Source organism: Marmota marmota, unplaced genomic scaffold (genome assembly GCF_001458135.2).
Source record: "Marmota marmota marmota unplaced genomic scaffold, marMar, whole genome shotgun sequence".
Lineage (NCBI taxonomy): Eukaryota > Metazoa > Chordata > Mammalia > Rodentia > Sciuridae > Marmota > Marmota marmota.
In genome coordinates, this window is record NW_026000142.1 from 31,088,396 (window position 1) to 31,111,165 (window position 22,770).

The 22,770-nt window shown below is 33.4% G+C and overlaps 1 protein-coding gene across 1 annotated transcript in view; it reads right to left on the reverse strand.

Moving 5' to 3' along the window:
• The window catches only part of LOC125611345 (protocadherin Fat 1-like), a 146,019-nt gene that overhangs the window by 33,509 nt on the left and 89,740 nt on the right, over positions 1-22,770 (reverse strand). The window contains exons 19-22 of the mRNA XM_048785927.1: positions 10,119-10,249; positions 8,317-8,409; positions 7,595-7,664; positions 7,279-7,289 (exon numbers count right to left, since the gene is read on the reverse strand). Coding sequence (XP_048641884.1) covers positions 7,279-7,289; positions 7,595-7,664; positions 8,317-8,409; positions 10,119-10,249 — 305 coding nt within the window. The remainder of the gene's footprint in view (positions 1-7,278; positions 7,290-7,594; positions 7,665-8,316; positions 8,410-10,118; positions 10,250-22,770) is intronic.

Genomic DNA, 22,770 nt, shown 5'->3' on the forward strand with positions numbered 1-22,770 from the left:
TGTGGGGTTGAGATGTCTCAGTTCCCATATGGAAGGTACTTTGGTATTTAACACTGAGACTGACTTTTACCTATTGTAAAATTTTTGTGTATAATACATGTTTATTTATTTAATTGTATTGGTTCATATTTGTCATACATGAAGATAGAATCCATTTTGAAATAATTATAAAAGCATGGAATATATGTCTTCTTCTAATTCAGACCCCAGTACCACAGCTTTCCCTCCCCCAGCCCCTGATCTATTCCTCTATTGATCTTTTTGCCCTTTACCTATAGTTATATTTTTAATCAGTTTTTTGTGAATGTACATGTTGGTGAGAGTCACTGTGGTATATTCATGTATGTACATAAGAAAGTATGTCAGATTCATTGTGCTGTCTTTTCTTTTACTATCTCCTCTCCCTTCCCTTCATGCTCCTTTGTCTAATCCAATGAACTTCTATTCCCCAACCCCTTATTGTGGGTTAGCTTCCACATATCAACTAAAGCATTCAAACTTTGGTTTTGTGGATTGGCTTAGTTCACTTAGCATGGCAGTCTTCAGATAAATCCAATTATTGGCTAATGTCTTAAAGTCATTCTTGTTTATGGCTGAGAGATACTCCATTGTGTGGATATATATCACATATTTTTTATCCATTCATCTGTTGAAGGGGACCTAGGCTGGCTCTATAGCTTAGCTATTGTGAATTTTGCTGAAATAAACATTGATGTGGTTGTATTACTGTAGTATGTTGATTTTAAGTCCTTTGGATATATACCATGGAGTGGTATAACTGAGTCAAATGGTGATTCCATTCCTAGTTTTTTGAGGAATCTGCATACTGCTTTCCTGAGTAGTTGCATCAATTTTCAGTCCCACCAACAATGTATGAGTGTTCCCTTTTCCCCACTTCCTCACCAACATTTATTTATACTTGTATTCTTGATAAATGCCATTCTGGCTCCATGTAGTTTTAATTTGTATTTTTTCTAATTGCTAGAGATGCTGAACATTTTTTCATATATTTCTTGAGCATTTGTATTTTTTCTTCCTCTTGAGATGAGAATTAATGAAACATTTTAATAGCAAACATGGCATACTTAATCCAATCTTTTTTCCTTATTTTTTTGACAAAAAAGTCACAGTTATTGACATGGATATGAAACAATGGAAGACATACTGCGGTAAATAAATACAGAGATGAATGAGTTATTTTCTATCTGAAGAAACCACAGTATATGGAGTTGGCCTTCACTGGCTAAGAACACTTGCTCTCCTTTACTGAATACTATAAAACTGTAGATAAACTTCCCTTGAGTACCAGCATACACACAACACCCATGAAATAAGCATTGATATTTACTGGGGTCACATTAGTCCAGGTTGAATGTATGGTGAAGAAAAATATTGGGATAGAAACAAGATTATTATAACAATTGCTTCAGGTTGCACAGGGGGATAGCAGAAAGTTCTGAAAGGAACATCTTTGGAAGAATAAAAACTAATGATGTTGGACGTGAACTATATACAATAGGTACAACTAGAAATAAAATTCTTTTGAAAAACTAGTAAAAGCATATTTTTGGATCATTAAGAAAATTTATTTCATTAAGCCATATTTCATATATGAAGCCCACCAAAGCATGCCATGATTACAGAGGATAGAAAGCAGGAAAAATAATGACTCAATCTTACTGATAACAATATCCTCCTTTATGTAGTTTAGAGCCTATAATTCTGGGACTATAGCAGTGGCCTCTAAGGTTGGGGACACACATGAGAGAAGGTGCACAAAGCAATCTAAAGAATGTAGAACATTTTCTAGGAGTTTTATTTATTGCTGTTTTTTTCACATTATAGCATATATTTTGTCTAAATTTTTGAAACATGTCATAAAACAGTACAGTACTTCAAATACAAACACTCTTATGGAATGTTTTAACAAAGACAAGATGTATTGGGATTGTTGCTGAACATGTATTTCCTGATAGGAGTGATTATATAGCAAATAAAATGGCATGCTTGAATATTATTTGTCTTTCAGTAAGGGATTTACATAACCACAATACAGCATGGATTATAATTTATTAACTTTTAGTATACAATTACAGTTGCCACAGAGGCAGGTGTGTACTAGGGTGACATGGGGTGATGAGGAAGGCAGTTGATTTTCATGACAAGCCTTTGTTATTATTTTATTTTTTACCCTGTTCTTACATTATTTAGGCCTTTCAAAGAAAACCTTATTATTTTCTTAAATTGATTTTAAGGTGAGCGTTCTGTCTTGTGATAGTGGTATCACGTGCTATTATCAAGTGGTACATTAATCAGTCTGGAAGCTAGACAATTATTCAAAATAGGGTTTTCTAACTACTCATGTCTTCACAATAATCCAGAATATTGGTTAAAAATACACATTTCTAAATTCCTCTCCTTAAAGAGCTGGGGTGGGGCCCATAATTCTATAATATTTTAAGCATCTCAGATAAATTATTAGGATTGGGCAGTCTTGGAAAATCTTGCTCCTGAATAAATTTCCTGAAATTTTGATGGAGACATGAAGTTGTTATTTTGACAAGTTTTCCATGGCATACAGGAGGTTTATCTGTATCTGGTAGTATATGAAATTTAAAATCTACATGACATTTTTTTATTTTACATATTTCATTCAAGTATAAGATGAATAACAGGTAGTAAAAATGTTCACGTGTTTTTATTTTGTTTTAATTTATGTTATTCAAAGCTCACCTGACATAATACTTCTCTCTATCTGCAGATAGATGAACTTTTGGATGCCCCACTTCAATCCCAGTTCCAACAGGAGGAACAACTCCCTCCTCCTATTGGCTATTGTATTCTCAATCTTATCTATAAGCTTCTACTTCTTGCTTAACTTCTTCCTACATTTTTCAGAGCCTATTCCTCCTGATGGGGTCCTCCTATTTCCAATTGTAAATGGGGCTAGAGCAATTGAACGAAAAGGACATTGAATGTCCGTCCTTCTAGTTTGGGCAGTGTGTCTCAATCAATCCCGATGCACACTTGGAATCACCTGGGAGATAAGTAGGCCTTTCACACCTCCCAGCCCCGGTCAAGGGGAACTGCTGTGACTAGGACACAGATGTCAGCACCTTTTAATAAGAGTGATATCTCCAGCTCATGGGTGAGGGAACTGAAAGTTGAAACAGACTGAGTGTTTCCTCCAAATTATATGAAAACTAAGTGATGCATTTAGGGTACCAGGATAGCCCTCCGTATTCCCAATCCTCTTTTTGTCCCTGTATCTCTTTAAAATACGAACAAAATTTTATCCATTTTAACTCCATTTGATATTCCAGTAAAATCTCCCTCTTATCATTATACATATATACAGGTAAGAGACAGAGTCAGACATATATACCTGAGAGAGAGTGAGTTTTAACCTGTCCTAAGAAAAGAATATTTTGTCCTAAATACTTTGGATTATCTCTTAAGTCAAAAAGGACTTTTAAAGGACAAAAATAATCTATAGGTATCCCTTTATATTGTGCTACTATTCTTTCTCCCCTTCTGCAAGGAAATCTCAGTAAAGAACAGCTTACACCTGATTACTCATTTCATTCAGTCGTTACTCCCTTGTACCCAGATATTTACCTTCTTAAAGGTTACCAGCAATCTCTTAAATAGCAAATCCCCTCTTAAGAAAATATGTGTGGAGTGCCTAATATTTACTTGGCAGCGGGGATAAACATCCAATTAATATCTCACACTCTCTTCCAAGAAGAAAAACAAAGATAGAGGCCAATGATATCATATGTGATGGTGTTTTAGGAACAAAGTGGAGACACACCCATTCAAGGAAGTTTCTTCAGGTGATTTGATGTCTAAGCTGTCTTGTTTTACAAATAGAACTTAGCTGGTTGAGGAAGGGTAAAGGCAGTCAGAGCATAAAATGAAAAAGTGATATAACTAGAATACATGTAATGATGTTCTTCACAAAGAATAAAGGCATGAAACATTGTGACGAATTTACTAAGCTACAAATGGTGCTATACTCATAGAACTGATAAAATGTATTTGGGATTGAATATTTCTAGGGATAGTGAAGACTATGCTCATTTTCATTTGCTAAGGATTTGGAATTTTGACAATATAAATTTAGCTCCCAGTCTCTATTTCCTTGTGGGAAAATTTGGAATGTTATTACCTCTCTGTGGCTTTATGAGGACTGAACATTATGTGTTTTTTGCCCACAGAGACTGGCACTTAGAACATGCCCACACAATATTGTCCATAAATAGTTGTGTCATTACATAGTAATTGTGGAAGTAGTGTTTGAATTTATTTAAGAAATTTAGGAAAGAAACAGGGAGGTCTTGGCAGGCAAAAGTGATTAATTAAGTCTATTCAAGTAGTAATAGGAGATTTATGTCGGATATGGAGAAAGAATTTGAAACTACATAAGAATAGGGTTTGTGAATTTCAGAATATCGATTTTAAGAAAAAGTATGTCAACAATTCATGAATCATTGTGATAAAGAAAAAATAAATATTTTTTTTAAAAAAACAATACAACAACTTATAATGTACTTGTAATTTTAATCAAAAATAAGCATTTATAATTCTTTAAGTTAAGCATATTTTACATAATCAAAATTTAACATTACACTAATCACTCCATAATGCTGCTCCTTAGTATTGTGAAATTGATCCTGTTTAGAAAGTACTTTTTTAAACATAGAAATATTGATACCATATTCTGCTTCTTGCCAGGATCAATTACATGCCCATCACACTGTTGACAGCTGGAAGAAAACATGTACAATTATTATTTTATTCTAAATTGTCTTCCTAAATGTCAACAGTGACATTGTCAATGACCTTATAATCCCTAATAGAATTACTACTTTGCAATTCACAGGCCCACTATACTAAAGTCATTCAAACTTCAGGAAATCTGACAACTGAATAAAATAATTGTCTTGTTTATCTAATTATTCATTAAGTCATTACTTAAAACATACAGAAAGCCTCTGTATAGTTTCAGAGCAGTTTACTGTACTGAGGTCATATCCAAATACTGCTCACCATTACACAGTGTTCTCAAGGCAGCTAGAAAGATTGTGCTCTATCACCTTCCTATTGACTTGATAACAATAGGTATAAAGAAATCAGAATTAGGTCAGACCTCTCCTAAATCATATGTCATTGGAAATTTATATAATGGCTATTTCAGTGGAGTATCGAATATGTGGAGATCTTTCACTGAGTTGAGTAGGTACTTGGAGGAGAGAAATTATGTATAGTCAGCTTATACAAGTATTTTAAAGGATAGTACTCTGCAGAGTAACAGAAAAGAGATGGTTACAGAAAATGTGAACGGGGTCAGAGGAAGTACTTCAGAAGTAGTAGATTTTAAGTCATGTCAGGTAATGCAAATAACCTAGTAGCTGAAACATAGAAAATGTATCCATGAGAAGACCAGAGATGTGGGTCCCCAAATTATAACTGGAGTGGATGGATATACCCAGAAACAGGAACACTTCTCTGGACTTGGGATGTAAGAATGTATGGTACTGATGCAGGCATGTTAGTGAAATTGGTTTTTAGAGGCTTAGAGTTTTTAAATCAGATATGTCTTTTGTTTGTGAAATGTGCAAAGAAATCACAGTTCAGAGTGAGAAGAGATGGATGTGTTGAAGATTTGAGAAAAGCAGGAGAGCTGTGAATTTTCATCACTGAAGGTGGTAAAAGTGAATTTATTTGGGATCTCTAGTCTGACGTGATTACATTGAGCTACGATTTGAAAACATGGTCATAAATCTGAACTGAGTCCAGAGCACATAATTGTGTTACTTTCAATAGGAACACACTGCTGCTTAAATGCAGCCACAGATTCAATGACAGATTCAATGACAGATTGCTTTAATCAGGACTGAGTTCTTTACCTGAATTTGAAGGAGATGGTAGGACAAAGAGTGAACTCTATGTGAACAGAGTAACAGTGATGAACAATGAAATCCCATCAGGATGACAAGTAAAGTGACATTAGAGAACTAATAGAGAAAGAAAGAGAAACACGGTCTTTAGCATAATGATGTGGAATAAATTAATAAATATCTAAGTATTTTGGATTAAGTTGGATAATAGAGAATATGATATTTGGACACTAGATTTTTGAAGTGTTATGATTATTGATGATGTTACAGTCTTGGGTGTGACCATAGGGATGGGTGTCTGGAATAGGAAGAAGGACAAAAGAGCAAGAACATAGGAGTTAAAAGAATGATCAGCCATGATAAAAGTTGATAATTTCTGTGAAGGTTAAATATGCTATAAGATGCCAGGAAGTATTATAGGATAAAAACCCCGGAAGCCAAGTATTAAAGTCACTGAAGGATTAGGGGATGATAATAAAAATAGGTAAGGATTGTTAAAATCTAATTATATACACCCCAAAGGGCAATAATTTGTAAAGGAGGAAAGAGATGTACACTGTGCAAGGAAGAATTGTAGAAAAGGTAAGTCACTTAGTGCCAGCCTCAGCTTTGACAGAGTGTTTGTGCTTAAATTCCACGGTGGTGTTCTTCAGGGACATTTCCATTAGTGCACAAAAGTGAAAACAATAATGTGGTAGGAGAGCAATGAGGAGATACATGTAGGCCCTGTAGATGCATTTAACTTAGACTGAGTGGTAGAACTGGAGAAGATGACAGGTATGAGAAATGCAAAAGAGAAAGGAATACTTCCACTGCCCAAGTGGAAGAAAACTTTGTGAAAGTGTTGGCATTTGTTCACCATGCTTCATGCCAAGACTATGCAACCTTTTCCCACTCTTCCCCATCTATAAACACACACCAATTATTCACCATATCTCCAGTGCTCATTCTTTTACAAAGTCTTCTCTTACTGGTCTACCTCACAAGGACCTTGCTGTTCTCTGAATTTGTATGGAGCTGATTAGATGCACTGTGCATGTTAAGAAAAATTTTTAAAAAAAACTACCATATATTATTCCCTACAATTTTTTACTTATATCTCTACCCAGCTGGTTTATGGGTTCTTGAAGAGCAAAAGCCATATTTTATGCTTCCTTAGATTCTCCCAAGTAATCAGAAGAGTGGCCTATGATAGTTAAGTGTTGCATAAATGCCTATTGAATTAATATTATGGATTAGAATAATATATATGCTAATGACCTTGGTATTAAATGGAAAATACCTCTCCAAAGACATTGAATCAAATATGGTTTTACATAAAAATTAATCATGTAATTCAACAAAACATTGCTGTTTGCAATTTAATTTAACCTACCTTTTTTCATCCTTCAAAAGGGAGAAAACATAGTGAAGGAAATTTGAAAGCCATTTCACCAATACACCATCAATATAGATTTCTCTTGCTATATAATTTCATTCGTCACTGTCACCAATGTCAAGCACTTAAAATAGAATGTTAGCTCTTTCTTAATTTTCACTTCCACACTCAACTGAAGTGCATACAATCTCCCATTTTGATTTATGAGTTACCACTTATGACAGTTTATTTGCAAATGCTTTATTGTCTGGACACCATGAAAAATGCAAGAATAACTTCTAGTATCTCTGACATGAGTTCTCTTTTTCCTTACCTGATGATTTCCAGGCAGCAAGTTTGGTTTTGAGTTTGGTTTGGGAACACTACTCAAAGAGTTTCCATGCCTACAAAAAGTGTTAAAGAAATTTTTGAAATATTTATTGAATCTTTAATGCAAGTGATATATTTTAGTGGTTATGTACATAAATAATAAATGATGCAATGGTTTCTTTTATAAATCAATAGGTAAGCCAACACTACATAATGCTAGACATTATAAATCAGAATCACTTATGTTCTTAAGATTAATAGAAGTGTTTATTATTAATAATCTCAGATACTATCTCTTCTAAATAAAGTAATGGATCTCGATGCTGTTCTAAGTAAAAGTTTATATATTTCATTTGGTTTCTTGAAACATGATATTTGTTCTCATCCCTGGGACACTTATGCCTCTTATCATTAAATTACTTGAAAACAGTATTAATCCAATTCAATGGCAGCAGAAAACTCATACTAGGTCATAATGAGCATTTGTAAATGCAATTCTGCTCTCTAGTATGCCTCTATAATTGAAATAATATTAGGTAGTCAATAAATATTGATGAATTAAGCTTGGGCTACTTAAAAAAATGACAAAGAATTTAAGGGTTAAATGTAACTTTTTAAAATGTCAATCAAAATCTTATATTTCTAAATTTCATGTCTATTGAAGCATTTAGGACCAGTTTATAAAGCCTAAAATTTCTTTCTTTAAAACATCAAATCTGCTTTTACCTTGGTACCTGCCCTGGATCCTTGGCAGTGAGACTTGGTTGATGCTGCTGATGTTTGTGACAGTGAGGAAATAATCTTGAACAGGCAGGAACACTGAAGTTAAAGGAGGTTGGGTAGGGGACAGGGAAGACATTTACAAAATGAAACCAATGTGCTTATTTTTTTTATCAAATGTAGTTACCTGCTTTAATCTTACTAGCATTGAGCTTCCCAGTTAACTGTTCCCAGGCAAAAAAATAAATAAATAAAATTTAATCTATTAAATATATGCCAGTTAATAAGAATTTCTTTTGAATTTTAAAATGAATATAGTATACTTAATTTTACAAGGATAAATAAATTAGTTTTATAATTTTATCCTTCATTTTAATAAAACTTCCATAAAAATAATTATTTGGGAATTGGGTGGTATCCTCAAAACTGAGAAAATAGCTTTTTAGATGTTAAAAATATTTCAGAATAACATTTCTACATTTAGGGGGGGACTATGGGATATATATGACATTAGATATCAGGGGAGAAGTTTCTAGTTTGATAGATACTGTATTTTAGCACTTCGATTTCTGTCATGCTTGGTTGTAGCACATCTACAAGACCCCTCCATGATAAGCTAGTTTTAAGACCAGGAATTTCTCATAGTGAAGAAGTGGAAATAAAAATAAAAACACTGATTATGCCTTCTTAATTCACTAACTGCTTGTTTTTTAAAATAATAAATTATTTATTCAGGCAGTTGATACTACCATTACAAATCCACATAATATTCTAAGGTATATGTCACCTTCAAAACAGAAATTTAAATTCACTGAACTATCTCCGCTTCATATAAAGGTCACAACCTCTTTATGGTCCTTCCTAAACTTTTACTTTCAGGCTAACCCATATTACCTTGTGGAATCTACACTCCACCCTCCAGGATAAGAACCAACCTTACTAGTAACTAACATTACTTTCTAACATGAGTAAAACTGTAGAGTTCATATTAACCTATTCACGTTCCATTTCTATCATTCTCAAAAGAAAAATAAATCACTTTAAAATACATTTTGTGCCTTTTATATTTTTCCATTGGCTCTTTAAAAGCCAGCTTCAGTAGCACTTTGTCCATGAAAATTTCTTACCGAATCCTTCCAGGTGAGTTAGGTATATTGCAGAAACATGTTTAAATCCTAATTAGACCCCATCACTTTCCTTTATAATCTAATGTAACTATTCATTTTCCTGTGTCCTTTCTACCAGAGATGGTGCTCCTTGAGGGCAGGTATTATCTGTTATCATCTCTGTATTCTGACCACCTGTCACAATATCCAAACCATAAGAACTTAGGTAATAAGTTTTAAATGAATTTGATCCTCCTATAGTTACTATTGCAATTCTTTATCTTACAATTCTTTATCTTTTGAGGACCTCTGTCTATCCTTAGGTAGGTAAATATCGTTTATACATATGTACCAACTAAATTTTATGTATTTTTTGTAGTATTTTTCAAAATTTCATTTCTTTTTCCTTTTTTTGTTGCGTTTGTTTGTTTGTTTTAATGCTTGTATCATTGGATTGATCACTTAGAGAAAGAGCATTAGCTTTTGAACCAAAACATCCTGAATCTAATCTAAAACAGAAGTACTATTCTCTCCAGCTTTGTTGCGATTATCAGCAAAGATAACATTTACCAAGCACTAAAAGTAATAGGTGAATTTATCTCAACCTTTTCTTTCCACTTTCATCCTGGTCTTTTAAAGCCATTCTTGATGTGTTTTATGATATTCAAACAAATTCAAATGGAAGCAAAACTAAAATCTTACTCTTTGAAGAGGCACCATGCACCAGCATAGAGGCACGCCATAAAAAGAGCTCCTGTTAGAGTTAATACTGCAGGAAACCAGTTATAAGGGCTCCAGTAATATGAAATCTTCTTCAAGACAGAAGTAGTAATCTGAGTAATACAGGAAATGTTTACTAAACATTAACAATGCCATTGACAAAAAATATATAGTGTACTCTGAGATTTTTCATATATCACTGTTTACTCTTTATTATTAAAATAAGATTTTCATATAAAAATTGAAAATATTTCACTTGATATTTATTTGAAAAATTAAAAATCCACATACAGTAAAATACAAGGAGTATCAAACTAACTCCTCTTTCTACACTAAAGACAAACAAACAGTTCTCTTTAGAAATAAATATCTTTGTTCGTAATATTGGATCTGGCCAGAACCCTCTTTCCTGCCTTTCCCTCGTGGTGAGCATTTGTTCCATATCAGTGTCATCCTCTGCCTTTGCTTTTGCAAGAACCTTAACTTTGGGGGTAGAATTGCCTTACCCACTCTCTTTCCTCCTATTTCTACTGTAACATCTAGAATATTTTACCATATTTATTAGTTTTAATTCTGAATTTTCCTACTGAGAAGTAAACTATTAAAGAAGGACCATTTCTCTGCAGCTCTTGGCACAGAAAAGACATTAAGGGAGTGTTGGCTAAATGACAGGTAGAATGAATCAGCAAGATGTTTACAGGGTGAAGTATTATTTTAAAAATTAGTCAGATCACTGTTTCCCTTTTCTGCTTCCTATCATAAAAGCACAAAAAGGCTCTTTTTCCTAGGTGAATCCCCCGCATCATCTCAGGGGGAACCACTTAAGAAGCTAGTAATTAACACAAAGCTCGCTATAGATTTTAACTTGGCGTCCTTCACTAAGGAGTATGTTCCCAGCAGATGGCAGCATAAGATAGGATAAATTCTGTGAACAGATGCATCACATGTGCCATTGCTTAAGGTAACTTAAGTCAGGAGACTGGCTTCACAGAAATGAAAAATAAATAAGTAAATGAAATTAAAAGGTGTGGGGAACAGACCTTTCCAAAAAGGATTAACAGTGGTGGTAGCAGAAATAGTACTATTTACATGATTCAATGAGAAGAATCCTGATCACTTTCTTGATTGCTGTAGTTGTAGAGATTAAGTATTGTATGACTAAATATTCTATTTACAGTACAACGGTAGGGGCGTGCCTAGACAAGAAAGATCAAGAAACCAGACTAGTCTCCCACAATGTTTGTTGAAATACTGTACTTTTATTTTCCTGAGTAAATAATACTCTATTGCATTTCCACATAATAAAAAAAAAAAAATGAAAAGGATGACAGACAACCTGATTACCACCTAATCACCTAGCTCTGTTTTCAGCTCCTTAAGAAATAATACCCCTACCAAGTGCAAGTGGGAAGAATACTATTACTAATATAAGGAAAGAGACTACAATCTGTACCAGTGTTTCTTCCAAAAATATTTACTGAACACCTACTATATTCCAAGAATTGCTTAATAGAGTATAGAGCCTTACAACTCCAAAGGGTAGAGTTGGCATGCATTATTACCCACCATGTGCCAGGATTTGTCCAAGTCTTTAAGCTATTTCTGTTTCCCTTAATACCCATTCTGAAAGAGAGGTGTTTGCCACCAGCTGTTTACAAAGGAGAAATGAAGGCCCAGAGAGGCTTGGTGTGTTACCTGGAGTTCTACAGCTCCAAGGGGCAGAAATGATGTTCACATATAGATTTGTATATCTTCAAGCACCAGGTTCTTTCCAGCTTTCTATGCTACCTTCTCCCCAAACTGAGGATATTGTGAGAGTTTTTTTGTAATGTTTTGAACAATCAATTAAAAAAAAGAAAAGAAAAAATCAAATCTGTATCAAAGGGTTGAGGTACTGTTCTGTAAATCACCATAGTTTTCATGTAAAAGTCATCATATAAGTTTTTGTCCAAGAAAATTCAGCTCCATAGAGCCAATTAAAGGCACTGGAAAATTGCTTAGAAGCTGAATGAAAGAATCATCCTCACTTGTACTTTGCTTGTCTGATAAACAAGGCTATATTTTCCTGTTTCTCTATTATTCCCCATCTTTTTCTCATGTACTTACACAAAACATATCTAAAGCTTTTATTATAAAAGGAACATTTTTTTAACATTTCAAAGCCTAAGACAAGTGGGGATATTACTTTGTTGCTGCAATAATATAAAAAGAGCAAAACCTTTCTGCAGGGATTAAATATAATATTAATGGATTATATTTACATAACATGTTTATTACAAGAGCTTTCATATCTCTTGTTTCATTTGATCTCTATAACGTCTTTTGTACAATAGATACAGCTATTCTAATCTCTCTAGTAATCATATACACTGAATAAATATTTAAACGTGTTTTATGTGCAGGCTTGGTGCTCGCAAGCTCTCTCTCTCTCTCTGTACACCCTTTCAATCAGTGATTCAAAACAATTTGAAAAAACTGAATTTGGGGATTAGCATTTCATACACTTGATGTTTCCATAGCTTATTATTCCCTTATGTTTTAATTGCTTTTAAGCTCTTTGGAGCCCCCAGAGGATAATAATCATAAGGACAAAGGCATTTGCTCTTTGTTACTTCTTGTAGTTCAACCTGACTGGACTTGCTGCCTCTGGTCTTTTTTTCTCTATTTAATCCTTGACTCTGCTGGTCTACTTTCGGTTCCGAAACTATCTAAATTGGCTATGTATTATTTATAAAATGAAGCCCAAAGTCCATGGCATTGACTCTGGGTCCTTGTCAATCTACCTAATCTACTTACCTAATCTATTTTTCTGGCCCTGCATCTGGCCACCCTGCTTTATGGACTCTAGACACACTTGGTTGTTCATCTTTGTGAATTATCCATATGATCTCACATCTGTGCCTCCATTTCCATCATTTATAAATATCTTTGCTTTTTATTCTATTCATCAAAGGCCTACATCAAATTCAAGTATCCTTTTCTTAGACTTTCTCTTATTATTCTTCAAGCCAGATTTTGCTACACTGTCTGGCCTACATCTGTTTACTCCACCTTTACAGCACTGGTCAAAATGACTTGCAATTTCATTCATTGGATATAAATTTCTATACTTACTATGGCTTATAAATCTTTTCAGAATATGACCCCTTTATTCATCACTTCATCTCACTCTTTTTCTCCCAACTCATCAAACTGGTCAGAGGATTCCTCAAATCTGAAGCATTTCTCTTGTCTCTTTCACAGTCTCTTTGGTTCTACTAAGTCTGCAAGCTTGAGAAAATTATTTAAATTCCTGAACTCTCAGTTCTCTCTTTCACAACATAGCAAAAAATAGTTAAGACTTTGAATTTGATTAAATCAAGTGATGGGTTTATTTAATGTAGAAATTTTATGTATGGATGGGCTTACACACAAATTTCATAATTAGGAAATTTTGTTCAAATATTAATTTTATTATTTTCTCCTAAGGAAAAACTATTTAAATTCATTTTAATTATATCCTAAACCTTCTGAACGTCATTTTTAGATCATGTGTATGTTATTGTACAAATTGCACCTTTTCACCCGTTGTAAATATGCTATTAAATTCAGGCTGAAACTTTTTTTTCTGTTGCTTGCAGGTTTGCCCAAACAGACAGTACAAAGATACTTACACACTTTGATGATTGAGCAGTTACTCCTCTCCTTTAGGATCATGAGGAGTGATGAAATAAATGGCTAAGGATTGACGGGACACTGGAGTTTGTATGTCATCAGACATTTATCTCACCATTAGGTAAATCACCAGTGAAAACAAAAGAATTTCCCGTCTGTCATTTGGTCACGCACTAAGCTCCTTACAGCTGTGTGCAGTTAATTTTGTTTGATTCATAACCTTAATTACTTAACTAGTTATATTTTACAGAAAAGACAATAATGATAATCTTCCCTGTCATGACAGCTTTCGTCAGTGGATATTAGAGTCACAGCAGGTGTGCAAGGCTATAACCTAATAGAACACAATTTATGTTATTTCTACTGACATTCCAATTATTTCATTTAACTCTCACTGAAGATTTTCTTTAAAAGATTGTCAATAAGAAGTTCCAGGGGCTGGGGATGTGGCTCAAGCGGTAGCGCGCTCGCCTGGCATGCGTGCGGCCCGGGTTCGATCCTCAGCACCACATACAAACAAAGATGTTGTGTCCACCAAATACTAAAAAATAAATATTGAAATTCTCTCTCTCTCTACCTCTCTCTCACGCTCTCTAAAAAAAAAAAAAAATACCTATTTAAAAAAAAAAAAAGAAGTTCCAATTCATTTATGTATTTAACTTCAAGTTAAATATAGACCAGACTTCTATAAGAAATGTTAAGTACTTTTTAGTAATAAAACACTGATAACTTAAGCAGAAATGCTAGTTTTGCCAACTTACTAAAAATTATGATTTAAAATTAATAAATATTGTAAAATAAGCTTTAGAAAAAAATTAGTAATATAAAGAAAACAGGCCATATTTTCCCCCCCTCAGTGCAGACTATGCAGGAGAACCAGAGGTTTTGTGACTATCTCAGCAATCACTTAAGCCTGAATAGTTTTAAACAATAGATTACTGTCTTCAATCAATGAATTAACATTTATACAACAATTAATACAATACTAGTAAGGATTAATGGCCTTCTTTATTGGGCATTTAACTAAGAGGGCTTATGAAATAGCTGTTAATAATTGGAAATGGAGGCTCAAGCTTGGTGATGGCTCAGCACAGGTTTACAGTTATGAACTGGGAGAGCTGGGATTTGAGCCAGGACCCACTTCATTCTCATGGCCAATCCCTGCTATACTACTTGGGACTTGAGATTATCTACTCTCAAATGTAAAAACTAGTTCAACAGAGTCTGCATGAAATGAGACTGTTACCATTTCTTTCATTTCAAACTTTGGGTTGAAAACATTATTTCCCTTTAATAAAGAGGCTTGGTGATACCATGAATGAACAAAATATGATGAAAGTTTTAGAAATTAATGTCTAAAGTGTTTCGTGAGCATTGTTACTATATCAAAAAAAAGGTCAACTGCTTTACTTTTTTTGAACTCTGATATTACGCCTAAAACTTATTATTTACTTTCACATCCTAGATCCTAATTCAATTAATATGTCATCAAATGAAAATAATACACAAAAAAGAAAAAAGAATATGGAAAATTATTTTAAAATATAAAGACAAAAGTTTAAAATAATTTATTGTCCAACTATCATTTTTCTACAATGGCAGAACAATTAGCAAAAAGACATTACACAATAAAGGAAAATAAAATGATCTAAAATAATTTTTTAAATCTCTTTAATCCTAGTGATTTGTCCCACTTTGATGACCCACATTATTATTCTCTGAAGGCCATGGAACCTTTTTATTTGTTGTAAAATGTTAAATAGATTATTGGCTTTTACTTCTCAGATTACTTTTTAAAATAAATTATACTAGGTTCTGAAAAAAATCTATTTAAAAAATAGTATTAAATGTGATATCAATGTACTAAAATGTATAAGTATGTAACAAATATGATACAAATTCAGAATCTGCATCATACACTGAGCATTACTTTATACTTGCACTTCATGCCTGGCTACTTGTTAAAGTTAGATGTCTTCCCACATAAGGAAAACCATATGTAGATGGAATATTTATGTATTCAACTTGAGAAGGTATCACACTTTGTAGGACTTTTCTATAGGAAGTTCAGTTTATGTGACCAAGCACAATCTTCAATTTTACTGGGGGAGGATGGTGATTTATTTACAAGAATTTTATTTCCTAAATGAGTTAAACCACCAAATAAGAGACTCGTGTAAGTAATGTTCTCAGTTTTGTTAGGTAAGACACTATTTTCCTTAAAAATAAATTCTAGCATTGCTATTGAATAACCCAGGAATACATATTTACTTTTATGCAAAAGAGTAGTTAAACAGTCAGAAAAGAAAATTATGTAGCAATATCCAGAATATATTTCACTTATAAAATGATAGGCTGATGTACTCAATGTTGGTTTTCTTTAATGTTGTCCACACCTTTTCAAATGCCTCCTTCCATAATTCTTATAAGTTATTCTGTATCAATTTCCTACTGGGAGTTAGATGGACACAAAGACCAAGAAGTAAATGAATATAAAATGTGATTCTATTTACTCATGGAACCTTTAAAAATAGATTGGCTAAATGCAGCATAATACACATAGAAATAAATGCTCATACAGTTGCATAATATGTCACTTCTTAACACAGCAGAAAGTGAAATGGCTAAAGGGTCATAAAGAGATTTTATTCCAAGTCACACCTAAAGAAAGAAGGGTGACTTGTATTAGCTTTTTGTTACCATCTGAGAAAAATGAATTAGAGGAGGAAAGATTAATTTTGGCTCACAGTTTCAGAGACTTCAGGTCTTGTTCACTTGGTTAATGTAAGTAATGCTTTACCATGACGGTGGGCAGCTAGTGGTGAAGCAGGCTTACCATGTGACAGCTATGAAACGGCCGGAGAGGACGGAGTGTGGGGCAGGAACAAGAAATACCCTTTTAGTGTAAGCCATAGTGATCTACTTTCTCCAGCTAGGCCCCATGTTCTAAAGTTTCCACAATAATGCTATTGCCCATAGACCCATTAATTCATTAATGATGACCTCATTGATGAGGTCAGAGCTCTTATGATCTGATCAGTTTCTGAAAGCCCCACGTTTGAACATTTCTGTGTTGAGATACAAGCCTTCAACAGATGAACCACTGGTGGACATTCCAGATCCAAACCATAACACTGACTTAGCTGCTTAGTTCCCATGTCTGAAACTTACAGACAGAGGTGAATAGTGGAATGCCTCCAGATATGCAGCAAAAGCCCCTTCCCTAGGTCTAAGGGACCTGTTATTGTTGTTCCACACAAGGATAATATATACATCATATCCCATCATACATAAGTCCTGCATGCTCTGATAGAACTGATAAAAATGGACATGCTTCCCTTGAATATACCTCCTTATAGCCTCCAATTTCTGGCCAACCATAAAGGTATTATCTTCATCATCACTGAGCCATTACATCAATCTTCTTTACTGATTTATTTTTAGGAATAACTTGAGATAAAAGAGGCAGATTTGTTACACTTCTGCTCCACACCTTAAGATATTATAATCAAATATATATTTTTTTACCTTTTATAAAAATAATGTAAATCAATGCTGGGTGTCTGGGAGATTTATTTTTCTTCAAAAGGGGTACATGAATTAATCTAGTTTAGGAAATACAGAAATAGTAGAATTGCAGTACAAACATGGCCTGTGAAACAGACCTAAGCTGTGCTTATGATTTATCACAATTTGGACAAGTCAATTTCTGTTTGGGACACTGCTGCCTAGTTAGTAGGGTTGCTATTAGGAAAAAACATACCTTATGGGAGTTTGTATCATTCTGTAAGCTATCAGTTTGTGACCATTATTAACGCTGCGCCTCTGCTGCTATTTTAGTCATCATATTTGAAAAAGACAAAGAACAAGAGGAGTTTAGTTCAGGAGTAAAAGATGTTGGTTAATCCCAGTAATGCTACAATGAGCTTCACTTTCTAGACTGACAAAACAGAGAGGATATTAAATCACAGCTCACAAGTAAGATATTGCTGTAGTCTCTGCTGTAGTTTTACCAAAAGAAAAGATTAGATTCAAGTTGGCAGAAAGTACCTGTGACTTGTAATAGGTACTTTGACCTTTAAAAATAGCCATACTACTGAATTACTCTTTGAAGTAAAGAGTAATAATGTAGAATACATATTCCTTTCTGTTTCCATGGCTTCATTTTTGCCTATTAAACTTAAGAATTTGTTAGTCTTAACTTTAAGTTTTTTCTACCTTCCCGAGTCTTCTAAAGAGTAATATGGACAAGCCCACTAGTCTACTTGTAAACCAACACTTAAAATACAATTTTAAAAACCCTGGTATTAGTATTTGTCAGTTTCATGGTATAAATATTTCTACCATAACCTGTTTTTTTTTTTTTTTTTTTGCCCTTGGTTACTAGGAATTGAACCCAGGGGCAGTTCACCACTGAGCCACATCCCAAGCTCTATTTTGTATTTAATTTAGAGATAGGGTCTTCCTGAGTTTCTTAGAGCCTCACTTTTGCTGAGGCTGGCTTTGAACTCACAGATCCTCTTGCATCAGCCTCCCAAGCTGCTGGGATTACAGGCACATAACTTATGTTAATCTACCAAAAATTTAACAATCAAACCATAAGCTTTCTGAGTAGCACTAGGCTTTCATTACTAGGCTCCCATTAGTTGGAGTGATCCTGCTCCAGTACACCACTAGCTAAATTCTTGACTGAGAACAAAGTACCAGGAAGATTGGATTGCAAATTGGCTTATGAGTTATACAATGGTAAGGACTTCTCTTTGATGAGGCAATGCCAGCTTGTAAAAGTAGTGAACCTGTGCAGTGAGCACAACAGTGGAGCAAGCATATAACATTATGAGTCTCTAAGCTGCCATTATATCTTTGGGATTAATCTTTAAAGTTCCGATTAAGTAAAAGACATGGAAAAATCACAAATTTGTCACTCTGTGAACCTAATGCCTCTTCAGTTCTTCACTGATGGGACAAAATTCTTTTTATTATACTTATGCACATCATGAAATATGAACGTGTTATCAGGATGAACCAATGAAAAGATTGACAGACATTTTTTTATAGGCTCTCTCCTTTCTACTTTTCATGTTGAAATAAAGGTCAAAAACAATTATAAATTAGAATGACTTAGAGTTTCTGCCGTCTTCCATATTGTCAAAATGGACATTAGTCCTGGAATTTTTATTATGGGTTCAATTTGCTACAAACAGATCATTTCAGGAATTTTGATTCATCATTCCTTAGGGATTATGTTTGCAGGAAACAGTGTCTAGCCAGTTACCTCATTGTCTTTTTCTACAATCTTGATTTAAAATTGGAAGAATCTCATTCAGTTCATGAAAGATGACTTAGTTTCTTTTTTCTTCTCTACCTGCTCTGAGACTGACCTCTGAATAAGCAGGTATAGGTTCAAAGACTAAGGTGAACCAGGAGATAATGGTTCGGTTTATTTAAGCTAGTTTAGGTTTTTATTTATTTACTACTAGCTTGTTTAACTGTTTCTACATTTAAGATGAAATGATTTCCTCCTATTTTTCTTTTTAAGTGTCAGGTATTATTTTACCAATTCTAGTGTCAAGAAGAGGCTGACAAATGTCAATATATTTAATGAATATTCCACATAGTTTTTTTTTTCTTAAGCTATGTGTTAGTGGCTTATCTTGCAGTGTTTACACTAATGGAAATATATTTTGCTTATGGAAAAGTTTTTACCAATTCAAATGTAGTTGATAAACCCATTTTTAATTGGGGTTTCATAATCCAGGTTCCATGAATGGATTTCACAAGCTGTAAAGTGTAATATAAAGTTGTGTACACACATATATGTGGGCAATGTACTGCAGTGAGGGACTATAATTTTCATCAGATTCTGCAACAGTTCATGAACCCCCACCTCTACCAATTAAGAGCTATCACATACCTTTCTTATAACATATGGCATGAGTCTTTTGACTTATCAAGTACCATAGTTGGCACTGTAAAATATACAAAGGTCTTTATGGAATGCTTTCAGCAAATTGTAGTATATGAGATACCCTATTCTTTTTCAAGAACCTACAAGAAATTTTTGTTGAAAAGTTTGTCCTCCAGCTGAAGATGTCTTCTATAATATTTATAATACAATTGATCCATTTTTAATTACTTTGAGCTTTTAATCATCAGGCCTTTCTCTAAAATTTACAAGCACGCACTATTAGAAATCTGGTTTAAGAATGTTCTATTTTTGTAAGGGACTTTTATAGTTATATTTTAAAAGCAGATAAATTTCTGGTGGTGTTCTTTAACCACTTAGAAATGTTTTTATGTTTTCATATCTAATTCAACATTCTAAATTGAAAGATATGCCTTGTAATAATCGTAATAAAACAGTCTATAACTTTAATGACTAAATTTTAAGAGAAATTCTTTTTCCCATGATATATTATAAAAGTACACATTATAATACACCAATTTCAAACAAAATAAGATGGTAAATTCCATTGCTAATGTATATTTGAGATGTAGCATTCATTTCAACATGAAAGTCTTATTTCAAGGCTTAAGTCTGGATTATTAAAACAAGGCTATCTGTGTTCATGTACTCCATCCACCAATATTCCCTTCATGTTTTCTTCATCCTCATTCAAACATCATAAACATATAGAAATATCTGATCTTGCCATCCTTATCTTGTACTCCCTCTTTGTATCCTCCTTGATTGGAAAATAAAGTCCACCTCTCTTAGATTGGTATGCAGATGTTTTCAAATTTTTGCCTTTACAGTGCCCCCCATTTGCTGAATAAGAATGTTTATTATTTAGACCAAGTTAGATATTCTATTATTTATACCTGCAAAGCTTTTCTCCAACTTATTCAAATTTGTATACCAACAGGCAGACCAAGATTCAACTATATAGTTGGTAAATAGACAGGTGGAGACATAAATGATAATTTTATTACATTCCAAATTATAAATAATAGCTAATCAGTAATAGATTTAATAAGCTTTTAGACATATTAGATGTTTAGAAAACTATCTTAAAATATGTAGGTGTGCTTCTGTGTCTGTTTACTCACTCTCAAGCAGGTGGAAGTTATAACCTACTTTGGTATCATTTCTCCTTCCTGCACAATGGTCAAGTTGAACTATAGACTTTCTAAGGTTTCTTCTGGTCTGGTAATACTTTTTGCAAGAGAAGCACATATATGTCCCTGCAGAGATGTATGCATTATATAAGTACACACATAAACATTAAAGCTCATATGGCTTATGGAGGAAAGCATTTATTCCTTGGAAATAAATTCATAAGTCACAGGTTGGTAATCATTTCCAGACAGCCTTAATTGGTCTGCCTCTTTTAGTAAGCCTAATGTACTTTGCCAAAGGAAGTGTATGGATTACAGTTCCACTTAGCTCAACTACAAATTTAAAACTCCTTTCACATTTTGCTGAAGAATTTATTTATGTTTTATTACAATGCCTTTTGCTTTGCTAGATTTTGCCTTCTTAATCAGGAATTTGGATGGTGGAAATTCATGTGTTAATGTAAGTTAAGATTTTTCCCCCCGTAGCAGTACAGGCTAAAATAATCTCTCCCAAAGGAGTAAGATCCAGCGCAAAAGATTGACTCATAATAGGGAGTTAAGGTTCATGTTCAGCCAGAAATAAAAACAATATATTTTAACCCTTTGGAATGTTCTTCTAACATCTTACAATATCACCAACAATATAAGTGGATTTCAGGCAAATTTTACTTGACTTATAAAATTATTTGAACACATATTTGTTGAGTGTGAAAGAAAGTTCCATGATCAATTATACTGGCCTAGGCAGAAAGACTGAGAACTAACTTAGTGATGACCAGAAGACTATTCATGTTTAAAAGCATAAATTATAGAGTTTGAGTATATAAGAGGTGTGACAAAAAGCTCTAAAGTAGATAACAGAGTTTTAATGAATAAGAGAGTACTTAATTTATGAGGTATATTTGGAGAACAATTTACCACATAAAACAGTAATAGTTTAACAAAGTACATAAGCCATCATATTATTTCCCTTTCTGTCATTTTAAAACTATCTTGTGATATCTAAAATGTATACGACAGTTCAAAAAACATAGTAACTCACCAGATACACATCACACAATTTAATGACCACAAATTGTGCCGGATTTAATTTTTACTTTTATTTACTCCTTCCCACTTCTGATTATCCTGGAGCAAACATCAGATTTCCCATTATTTCATTCTTAAAAAAAGATGTTCTTACTTTGAAGGTACTTAATATTCTAAAAATTTTATCACTAGATTTTTTAAAAAAAATTTGGTCCTGAAAAAGCCTTTTCTATCCCAAAATTATTATGATAGTCTCTTATATTCTTTCTAATGTTTAGTTATTTTATTTAGTTTTGTCATTTAAATTTACAATTCATTTGGACTTGATTTAGGCAGAGGATTATTCCTACTTTGTATATACCCATACCGATTGTCCAATATAACTTTGTGAATCTATCATTCTTTTATCATTGCTCTGTAGTGCATACATACATCAAATGTCCACATGAACTTGTACAAAATTTGATAATAATTAGGCTGTAAGATAAGTCTTAAAATATTTTCAATGGATTGAAATCTGTCTAAAATTATCTCTGATCTTAAATATTATATTAGAGCCCTGCATAGTGGTACATATCTATAATCCCAGCAACTCAGGAAGCAGAGGCAGGATGATCACAAGTTCAAGGCCAGCCTCTAAAAGTTAGTGAGACCCTGTATAAAAGTAAAAAAGGCTTCCCCTGTAGCTCAGTGGTGGAGTGCTAGAAGTTCAACGCCCAGTTTCACAAGTAAATGAATAAATAAAATAAGTAAATAAATAAGTGATAAATAAAATATAACTAGAAAATGTCTCGTATCTTTAGAAGTTAAGAAAATAGGAATATTTAAAAATGAATGAATGAAAAGACTACATAATAAAACTGAGATATATCAAAACCATATATAAAAGCCA